At 35.7% G+C, this 11,567-nt stretch overlaps 2 protein-coding genes across 2 annotated transcripts; one reads left to right on the top strand and one right to left on the bottom strand.

Annotated features, from left to right (window-relative positions):
- Positions 1-624: 624 nt before the first annotated feature.
- Positions 625-4,432, bottom strand: LOC11446954 (protein CYPRO4). Its single transcript, XM_003607937.3, has 2 exons — positions 2,642-4,432; positions 625-1,167 (listed from the first exon to the last, which is right to left on the bottom strand). Exons 1-2 carry the CDS (start codon positions 4,235-4,237, stop codon positions 880-882), a joined length of 1,884 nt encoding a protein of 627 aa, XP_003607985.1. The 5' UTR covers positions 4,238-4,432; the 3' UTR covers positions 625-879.
- Positions 4,433-6,304: 1,872 nt separating this feature from the next.
- Positions 6,305-9,498, top strand: LOC11445153 (probable LRR receptor-like serine/threonine-protein kinase At5g59680). The gene is made up of 7 exons (XM_024780688.2): positions 6,305-6,471; positions 6,806-7,346; positions 8,189-8,652; positions 8,750-8,885; positions 9,063-9,134; positions 9,240-9,308; positions 9,423-9,498. Exons 1-7 carry the CDS (start codon positions 6,363-6,365, stop codon positions 9,496-9,498), a joined length of 1,467 nt encoding a protein of 488 aa, XP_024636456.2. The 5' UTR covers positions 6,305-6,362.
- Positions 9,499-11,567: the final 2,069 nt, after the last annotated feature.

The following is an 11,567-nucleotide window of genomic DNA, read 5'->3' on the forward strand; positions in this document are numbered from 1 at the left end:
ATTACCACTGAGATTCCGGTTCATGCTCAGTGGCTGCAATGTTTGTCCTTTGCTAGTTGTGTATGGTTATTTAATTATGTTATTCATTTATTGATTTATTAATTAATTGGTTTGTGAATGTTTTTGAGAAGTATAACTTTTAACCAGCATTTTCTTGGTTAAGTAATAACTGCATGTCGTTAAACCAAGGCAAAGGGCATGCATGTTTTTTCGTGACCATAGTTATAGGCTATGTTTGAATATCTAATCGTGCCCTTTTTAAATTGAATGTTGCTGTAGATTGGTGGGGAATGTGGGATGAAATGATTTCCTAAGCTAACAGTCAAAGCATTGGGTGCCTTATGGCTGGTTGAATCTAATCTATGTATATCTACTTGACTACGTCTTAGTTGTATGCTCTTTGACCATGGCCGATCTCGTGCCATGCATCTCTGTTTCTAATATTATGGAGAAAGGGAACCCAGACTCAATGAAATCAGCCTCATGTAGGAGAAGCTCTACACGCGACAAAACTGAAATGTCGAATAACTCAACCATCTGCCACCATGGCAATGCAGCTTCTTTTATTTGGATCAATCAGAAAAGAAAGACAAAAGACATAAAAGCTGTTAAATGCAAGCAATCTGAAAACAAACTACTCTTTCTTTAATTTCGAAATTAAAAAGGACATTTCCTCAGTCTTTGCAAACCCAAACTTGTGTAATAACCAAAACCAAACTTGTAATCACAAAATAACCAGTGTAAGAAAGAAAAGAGATACATGGTAACCTAACATTTTCTGCACAAACTAAATACAAGAATTAATTGTTCAAAGCACTCCTAACACTAGAAATTTGAAACCTTCAAATGGAAAATAGAAAAGAAAATATAAACAGAGGTTTAACGGGTTCGCTTTCCGGACATACTGATAGAGCTAACTTTCATAGGAGTTGCTACCACCAACGGAGCTTCAGGGGAGTCACTAACAGCATAGTTGTCATGCATAAACCGTGATTCTATGATTGACTCGTCCTTCAATACTATCTTGTAACAGTAACAGCTTTTCAGCCCTTGTTGATTCCTGTAACATTCATGAGCACTGTTCTTTACCTGCTGAAAATCCCATATCACACTGAACTTGCCCACAGTTGCAACAAGGTGGCGTTCTTGTTTACCATTCTCTGTGACCTGAAAGACAAAAAGCAAATGCTTAATACTTGCTGCAGGTTGACTAACTCAGTAAAAGTAAACTAAAAATAATCACCATCAGTTTAAATTAACATTCCAGATGCAAGTAATAGTATGCAGCATGGAATAAACAAGGAATTCTATCTCGAGGTGCATAAAAGGCTATCCATATTTATAACTCACTGATCACTATAAATGTGTATGAGCTACACAGAATGTGATAGTGTTCTTTCCACTGTGAACAAATAACCATTTCCCTGCAGTCGTGTCTTCTATTAAATCATGCACGTAACGATTGTTACAAATGATATCAGCCCAACTTACAGATAACATTATAAAAATTTCACTTATTTCAAAAACAAACAAAAAAAAATCAAAATTTCACTTGATAAGTTGATGGAGTGAATCATGATATCTTAATTTCTTAACCTGCTAAAAGCTATGTCTTGTACTCTACTAATGGTGATCCTATACTTGCTTTTCATCCTTCTACAATTTTTTTTAAAAGCCCTCATTACTTATGCTACCATTATCATTTAATCTCACCCATCATTTTCAGAATCGGCCATTTATACATCTTGCTGCATTAGATGAGCTCCATGATAATTTCACGATCGCACTATTATATGGATCACACATTACATTAATGTGTACGTAGCTTTTAAACAGAAAGCGTATGACCCAAACATAAGTAACAGAAAGTGTATGACCCGCTAGGTTTACCCCCATACTATTGCTAAACCAGACAGCAGAAGTTCCATCCTTGTCCCAATAACACCCTAGTTTCCGCACATGGTAATAAGTCTATAATAGCATGAGAATTAATTGCCCTTTACAAAATAAAACCAAGAATGGAATTTTTAGTGGTAAACATTGATGGTACTTAATGAAATATGCAAGCAGTGTTGTTAAATAGCGGCTATAGCATAGCAAAAATTCAACAAACCACTATTGTCCTGTCATCCTGTGATATGCTATTTAATATAAAAACATTATTAAATAGCGGTTATAGCGCAGGTATAGAACTGTTGCATAGCGGAATTTGAACAAACTACTATTTCGCACTATCCACAATTGACATCACTGTGTGCAGGTATGAACGAATAGTTCTTTCATTAAAGAAGGAAATAAGGAATATATAAAAAATAAAAAAAAAATTAAAAAACTAACTATATTCAAAGTAGTTAATCAAAGATAGTTAAATGCGCATGTTAGTAAGTAAACACACTTCCATACTTATTTTTTCAACAGTAAAAGGAGTGACTCAGGTTCTTTACTGTTAACTACGGTAGGATCTAACAAAAACATCAGAATGTGTGTGTGTGTGTGTGTTGGAGAGAAAGTAAGTGTCAAATAGTGTTTTGCTCCCATTCATATTCATATTTATATGTAATAAAAAGTAAGATGATGATGCTACATGTCAATGCAAAATAGAAGGCAATGACACAAATAATAGAGAATAATGATTGATTACCCATGAGAAATGGCCACCATGAAACTTGTTGGTAGTTCCAGCCAAATGTGAATCCAGAGGAGTGAGCTTCAACAATCTAGGAGCACCTATCCTGTTTCCCATACGACCACCAAAACCAGTCTTTGTCTTCCCATCTTTATCAGTGAACAATGTACAAATCAAGACCAAATAAGTATCAGTTGTACCCAACACCCACTTTCCATCAAAAGTAACATCAACGCTTGTAATAGGTGAACCAAGCCCTGGAAAAGCCGTCTTCGCCATCCTCATCGATTTATTCGAATACAACCTTATCTTCCCATCAAGAGACCCCACCACAATTGAACCATCTCCTGTAGTTGCAAAGCATTGAAAATTTGTCCCTCTTGAAAATTGATGCCCCTGGTTCCAATGCAAAACCGGAGAATTCGCTGTTGCTATATTCTGAACAATTCCTTTTCTATCACGCATATCCCATTGACATAGCCTATTATCATCCAACCCTAAAAATGTTGACTCCGAAGGATCCAATTGTGACCCTTTAGTATCATTTGTGATATCCCTCATTGTAATATCAGCCCCATCTTTCTCAAACTTCCACTCTGTAACAATCTTCCCTGTTTCTATATCAAGCTGGTTCAGCTTCGAAGCATGTGGCATTCCACTATTCATAGGACTCATCAACATCATATTAGTCTCTGCCCTCATCAACAACGCCTTATTAGGCGTCTCTTGCTGGAGATTCCCTCCATATTTCACAGCAACCCCCTTCCGAATTCCCCGGTCAAAATTCCGGTACACTTGAAAACCAGCATCATTGAGTAAAAAACTGTTATCAAGAGCCCCTAGGGTTAGGGTTTGGATACCACCATTTGCAGCCTCTTCAAACTCCTCCATCAAATCACCTCTAGATCGATAAGGCTCCGGACTCTTCCCGGAGCCATCATCGGAAACTGCATCTTCCCAAACGGAATCATCCGCGGCTTCCGGCTTCACCCAACCGATAAACTCCTTCCCGTAAACCTTAACCTTATTCTCTTCCGTCGGTGATAAACCGTAAACATTCTCAAACGTGCAGTTTTGAAACTCAGTGACGAATTTCCGGTAGGATTCATCGGTGGGGAATTTAAGAGCCCAGACACCGTTGGAGACGAAATCTACACGGCGTTGATCACCAAACATCTTTAATTGAAGTTCGGTGGAAACCCTAGCGCGGATTTTTGAACCGACTTTGAGAATCCATTGACCTTGAGCAACATCGTTTTGTTCGTCTTCTTCCTCGTCTTCGTAGTTTTTGACGAAGGCGTAGGAGGTTCGTTTGTCGGAGAGAATCCATTTAGCGTTGGGAGTGTTGCCGCCGATGTGAAGGTAAAGCTTGACAGCGTTTTTGGGAAGTGGTGTTTTTGTCTCTGATTGCGATTTTGAAGGTGAAGAGTATTTGAGTTTTAAGGCACTGAGTTTAGCGTCGACATCGTCGAGGTTTGTGGAATGTGATTGGGATGAAGATTGAGCGTCTTGGTATTGATCTTGATCTTCTTCTTGTTCTGGTTCTTGTTCGTCGTAATCGGAGTCGGAATCGGAGAATTCACGGCCTTCGCGGGACTGAGAAGTACCCATGAATCAAAATTAGAAATTAAATTGAAGATTTGAAAATTGAAATTGAATTGGGTGTGATTGATTGATTATAGTATATTGGGATTTGAAATGGAAATGAAGAATCAGTTAACGGTTTTATAGCGTTAATGTCGGTTATTACTTTACTCGCCTCACACGCTCTCTCTCTGCTATGCTCTTTGATTTGCTTTGTGCGTGAATTTAACGCCTCTTTAGTCTATAGTACGCTACGCTCCATGGTGTTTTTTTTTACTCTACTTTGTTGGTTTTTCATTTCTTGAAACATTACTTCGTACCTAAGCTTTAGCCTATTTTTTTAATTTTTTTTAAAAAAAAACAGCTTAAAGGTTAATTTCAAATTTGGATTAAACATTCACTTTCATAGTATGGTCCAATGTGATTTTTTTTTTTAGAAAAAAAGATGGTCCAATGTGATGTTGTTAGTATTTTGAGAGTTTTAAAAAGTGGGGTTTTGTTAGTTTAGAAAGTCATATTCTTAATTCTTTGTAAATTGTATGTCTTTCTTTGTTTAATGTTTTTAAGGTTGATTCAAACTTTGTTAGTTTCTCTAATATGCATATCACAAATAGGCTGAACAAAAACACCTATCTCGTCCTTAATGCATACTCTTGTACCAACTTTATTACCATGATTAGAAAAAGACGTCAATTTTACGTTTCATTCTTCCTTTAGACGGTTTAGTCCAATTGATAGGTCTTGTTGGGTTACCTTGACTGCCATGAGTGCTATGGGTCTGACATGCTGCTTCCCATTCAAACAACATATAGTTGACGCTCGCTCTAAAACGAAACATTGTGCATCAACCGTGTCATTCCACACTTTGATTCCATAGTTTCTATATACTTCACAATATGCAACCAAAAAGCGTCAATTCTCTAGTTGACATTGCCTACATAACATAAATGATGTATGTAACACCCAAGACTGACGAGGAGGGAGAGTGGTCTTAGGTGCACAAGATATGTCGATGAACAGCTCCTAAAAACTTCTAAGAGAACCAAGTTCGCATCAGAATGTGAGGGATCCTGGGACCGTGCGTGTATAAGACTACATGGTTGGATGAAGACTTTTAAGAATTGTTTGGTGCTACCTATACCAACAAGATGCATCTTCTTTTTTGTAGCTCATTTTATAAGAACTTCACACTTAAGCGTGCTTGATTTGGATCAATTTTGGGATGGGTGACTTTCTAGGAGTTTTTTCAAAAAGCATGTGAGCGAGGTCAAAACACACTAAAAAGACTCGTGTTGGTTTGTGAGGTCAATCGACAATGCTTAAAGTCATATGGGACGTTACAATATAATGCTAGTAATATCCAACCCATGATTCATCGCCGAGTTAATACTTTAGGATAACTCATACATGTTCCAAATTTTACGACTACTTGGACATGTAAAGAAAATGTGAACACTATTCTCATCATCCGTGTTGCACAATACCTTACCATCGTAAAAGAGGCAAGGTATTTCAAATTTTCATCTTAATTGTGAAAATTTCACCGCATTCAAGGTGTTATAAGTCGATTATTAAATAACCAGCTTACAATGTTGCAATATCAACTTAATAGAAAAAAAATCACTATTGTGTCACCATTTTAACATGGCTAACTCTACACACGGGTCTTGTAATTCGTAGTTAAAACGAGATCGTATTTGATGTTAAAATTTTGATGTCGAATTTTTTTAAGACAAAATTCTTCATGAGATCCTTTAAGTTATTTTATTCTATCATATTATTCCTTTATATAGATATTCACAAAAGATCATTTAAATCTTTGGTTATTAATACTATCATTTTCTAAAAGTAGCAGTAATAGAGGAAAACATTTTTATCAAAATAAAGGCATTATTGGAAAACAAACATAGCATATGTGAAGGAGTCAAGTATATGCAATGAAATATTTGGTGATTAATTTCAACCGTCGTCAACCTTGGTGAACATATTATACAGTGTACATGTATATGACCAATTCAAGGCATGATTATTTCTATTTTTCAGGAGAGCCTTGGACGTGTCATCCCTTCTGAATCTGGAACAAGGCAATGTCCATCACCACCATCTCTTTCTCTTTCTCCTCTCTTTTCAACAAACCCACCCACCAAATCCCATGCCTTCAGGTGGGGCAGTGGCTTATGACATTATGAGCCCCTCCGTCTTCCTCCTATTCCTTGTCACTGTCCCTCTCCTTGCCCATTCTGCCCCTTCTAACCCTCTAGGTATATACCTACACATTTTTATCATAAACCTCATTTAATTCATCAACAATCTTGTTGATATGATTTGTATATTTTCATTCATTATGTTCATACATTAATGGCTTAATTCATTAAGATGCTTTTTTCTTTTAATATTTTTCATTTTTTCAACGCCTGCATGTTATATATATGCATGGACACAAACTCAAGTTCGAATTCTAGCTGAAACAATAATTGGCTAGACTTTATTTACTTTTTGACCGAACTCCAGATTATCAGAGTCATTTTCTCAGAGAACTGGAGGGTTAAGGCAAAAAAAGTGGTATAATATTGGAATTTTTGTGCATGCATGCAGGGTATTTTCTAAACTGTGGGGGCTCGAATGAGGTAACGGTAGACAGTCTAAAATACACTCCTGATGGAAGCTACACAAAGCTTGGAACTGTCGCCACAATCAACAAAACAGACTTGTTGCCAACACTGTCCACATTGCGTTACTTTCCCAACACGGCATCTAAAAAATTTTGCTATTCATTTCCAGTTATCAAAGGAAACAAATACCTTGTGAAGACTATATACTATTATGGAGAATTTGATGGAGGGAAAAAGCCACCTGTGTTCGATCAAATCGTTGAAGGGACAACATGGAGCACTGTTGATACAACAGAGGACTATGCCAAAGGTCTTAGTTCATATTATGAGGTTGTGGTAATGCCCCATGGGAAGAAGTTGAGTGTTTGTTTGGGTAGGAATGAACATACTGGCAGCTTAAGTCCCTTCATCTCTGCTTTGGAGGTTAAGAGCTTGGATGGTTCTTTGTATAATCCTACTGACTTTAACAAGTATGCCCTTGTATCTGTTTCCAGGCATACATTTGGAAGTGAAGATGCCATCAGGTACACAAACATATTCTTTTATGGTTTTCTTTTTCATTTTTAGTGTCTAAATTCTCAGGAGTACAAAACAACAGAAATAATTATCATTATGGCGTGAGACAAGTGATAGATACTTGAATCCCTTGAGCATGTGATCACGAGTTTGGTTTCGGACTGATGGGTATAAAAAAATTATATTAAATGAGAACAACCCTTTAAAGGAATTTCAATTATCTCGTGAGATGAGTCTCTCCGGTTGTTTGCAAAGATATCATCTTTTATCCCCCCCTCAAAGAAAAAAAAAAGGAAAGAGTTAGGCTTGTTTGGCGGTTGTGCTTTTTGCCATATTGCTTTTGAGTTGGTGCTTTTGGTGGGGGGGGGGGGGGGGGGGGGGGGGGGGGGGGGGGTCTGTATTTTGCAGTGAACATTGTAATCTCATTTCATAACCAAAGTATGCCTATGCTTTGTGTTATGTCTTTTATAATAATATACTGTTTGCTTTTTCATATATAAAAAATAAAATAAAATAAAATGAGCACTGCTATACGGTGCAAAGTAATTTGTCGTGAAAAATCATGAATGCTGATGTGCTAAACGGTGGTAGGATATAATTTCCCGAATTGGTGGAATAAAAGCGGTGGTTGTGGTATAAGCTTGGTCAGCATAGTTAAAACATACATCGTGAACGTGTCGTGGAGAAAATATTCGCTATCTTAAGCATTACCCTAAAAACATTAGCACATTGTGTATTTTGCTGACTCACTTAAAGGCTATGTGCGTGTGTGTATTCAAATCGTAGAAATGTGGAATTAAATAGGCACGATGTGAATTCTAATGATTGTGATTTCTGTATGCGAACTTAGTTTTCCAGATGACAAATTTAACCGGATGTGGCAACCATTTAAGGACCAAAATCCAGTTGTGGCAAGCCAGTCAAATATAACATCTTCAGACTTCTGGAACCTTCCTCCAGTTAAAGCATTCAGTTCAGGAATAACCACTAGCAAAGGAAAAGCACTTGAAATTCAGTGGCCACCATTGTACCTTCCAAGTACTTACTACTACATTTCCCTCTATTTTCAAGACAACAGACATCCAAGCCCTTTTAGCTGGAGAACCTTTGATGTTTCTATTAATGGCCACACCTTTTATTCTAACCTTAATGCCACATCTAAGGGCGTCACAGTTTATGCTGCACAGTGGCCACTTTCTGGACTGACCAAAATTACTATGACACCTTCTCCTGGAATGCCTGTTGGACCTATGCTTAATGCTGGAGAAGTTTATCAGATTCTTCCCCTTGGCGGTCGAACTCAAACTAGAGACAGTAATTAACTTATACTAATCTATAATCTCACTATTTTGCAATTTCTTTATTATACTATAAACTGAATAATTTCATTGTAATGTGGTTATCCATATAGTAATTACAATGGAAGATTTGGCTAGAAGCATTCAGAATCCACCTCGTGATTGGAACGGTGATCCTTGCCGGCCCAAAGAGAATTCATGGACTGGAGTTACATGCTCTAGTCAATTTGTTGCACGAATCACCGTAGTGTAAGTTCATATGTTGATCCTTTGCAATGACTGCACCGTGCAAAGTATCTAATTAATTGTTTTGCATGGTAAAGTCACTGCAAAAGATCTAATTAGATTCTTAATGTATACTAGTAGTGAAGTATGCTTTATTTGATTCATTTTATTCACATATTTTAATTTCTTGCATGTGTAAAGGAATTTAACTAATGCTGGCCTGGTTGGGACTCTTCCTCCAAGCATTGGCCATCTAACTGCTCTTTCTCATCTGTATGGAATCCAGCCTTTTGTTTTCAAATATCATAAATAAACCCTTTGTTGTTTTTTTATTAACTTATTAAATAATGCTACTTTGTGAATATTAATTTATTACAGGTGGCTTGGCGGAAACAAACTCACAGGCACTATCCCTGACTTGAGTGGATTGAAGGAGTTAGAAACTTTGTATGTACCTCACTAGATGGACCCACCTTGCATTATTTTGTTGTTAGATTTCTTAAATTTACTACAATGACCTGATTTATTACTCCCCTTTTTCTTGATCATTGTTGAATAAAGGCATTTGGAGAATAACAAGTTTGAAGGAAAACTTCCTCCATCCACAGAGAAACTTCCAAAACTGCGCGAGATGTAAGATTTTTCTATTTAATTGCAAAAACAAGACATTGTGTTGTTTTTCTTCATTCTACTAGCTTTTTTTTACCTGTGCTAACAAATGGTGTCTGTGAAACCAGTTCTTCTGATATGCTAAATAAAAAGTTTGATGGGAAAGCTACCAAACACTAAAGTGAAGTCCAAGTAAATGCAACACTACATTTGTGTGTCTTTGCTACTTATTATAACTTCATACATATATATATTTTCTTCTGAAACTGAAACTATATTGCTAACTGACAATTATATGTTTTTGGTTTTAAGGTGGCTTCAACACATTCTTCTATCAGAATCAGCATTATGTCATTGCAAATCCTGGCGATTTTGTTTTGTATGTGATTGGGAAATTTTGAATACAATCATAGTTCGAATGAGAAGAGGAGAATTGGAACCAAATGAATCTCATTATTCCCATATATACATATATCAGGAATCATGTTGTAAAACCAGAACTATATGTGAAGTAAATACATCATAAGTTAGTAAGGAGTACAAAAATAGATTCTATTATGGTTGTTTCCTTTTCCTACTGGTATTAGACGCAATATCTGATCATGCATGATATATATGTGAAGTAAGCACATGACAGATTATGATCCAAATAATCTATTATGACCATCGTCCTTATATAGTATAATACCAATTCACCAAATTGTTCCCGACAACAAATGTGTGCAATCCAATTTAGTTCCTTGCTAATTTGTCTATTATTATATTCAACCTTCTAAATGAATAAATACACGCAACTTTTTGACTCAATTTAGCATGTTTCATTTGTTTAATTAAATCACTTTGGCTGAAATTTTAAAGAAAAGAAAAAAATCTAAATTGTGCTATGTAAGAACCTAAATTTGTATACGTCTGCATGAATTTGGATTGGTGGTAAGTTTGGCCAAATCATGCTGGTAAAATGAATTTGTGTAGCTTTTAAAAAAATTGCGGTGACTCACCGTGATCCAGTCAATCTCTTCGGACTCTCTGAACACGCATTACCTTTAAGCATGTGTGCCATTTTCTACATGTCGAGACATTCTTGCCGTCAAAACATAGAAGCTACAAAACTAAACTTCTACTAAAACGTTGTTTCTTGTCGTGAGTTCCCTAAACTATTCCTAGAAGAACTTAAATTTTCTTAATTTATTCTTCCTTCCTTCAAACTCTAGCTCCCATTGAGAAACCTTGCTAGCGGTAACTTTGTAATAATCAAATAACAACTCTCTTCAACTCGAGCAATTCCTGTGTGGACCTAAATATTTTGACACATGATTTGATCACACACTTAAAAAAATGAATATCACATAATTATTTAAAAAACACCCATGATTTAATTATTAAATTTTCTTAATTTTCTCTTTTTTGTGAGTGTAATCAAATGATGTGACCAAAGTTTTGTGTCCATATAAGAATCATTCATTCAACTCATACTTATATACTACCTATATTCACAGAAAACTGAAAACTTAAGAATTGCGCAACTTATCAAGTTGAAAATTGTAAGGTCGAACGTCATGATTTGGGTTCGAACCCGGGACTTCATAGTTGTGTGTGAGTTTAATTTCAGTGGTTTACCGCTTCATCTAAGACAAAAAAAATATAGTATAAACTTGAGTTGTTTTGGAAATAAGTTTGAGCTCTTCTCTAAGATACATTTGTAAGTATGTGGAAAAAATTTCTAAAAAAAAAAAAACGATTGGAATATTTACTTGATCTTTCAAAAATTATTTGTTAGATTTTTTCATTTTGAAACCAATATGAACTAACCGAAAAACTAAGACAAATATATTGTTATATGACAACTTTTGAGATAACATTTTTTCTCTTTTAAGATAATAATAATAAAGATAGTAAGAATGCAATTTAGAGTATGGTATCATAAAAATAATTTGCAGAAATATCATCTCAAAAACTAATTAATATAGAATAAAGGTAATGAATGAACCACCAGAGTGCAAAATTTTGGAGGTGGTTTAGTTTTTTTTTTGACACAAGGAGGTGGTTTAGTTTGTTCTTATGAAAAATATTGTTGTTTAAAATCATCCACGTTCTAAT

This window comes from Medicago truncatula, chromosome 4, assembly GCF_003473485.1.
Source record: "Medicago truncatula cultivar Jemalong A17 chromosome 4, MtrunA17r5.0-ANR, whole genome shotgun sequence".
Lineage (NCBI taxonomy): Eukaryota > Viridiplantae > Streptophyta > Magnoliopsida > Fabales > Fabaceae > Medicago > Medicago truncatula.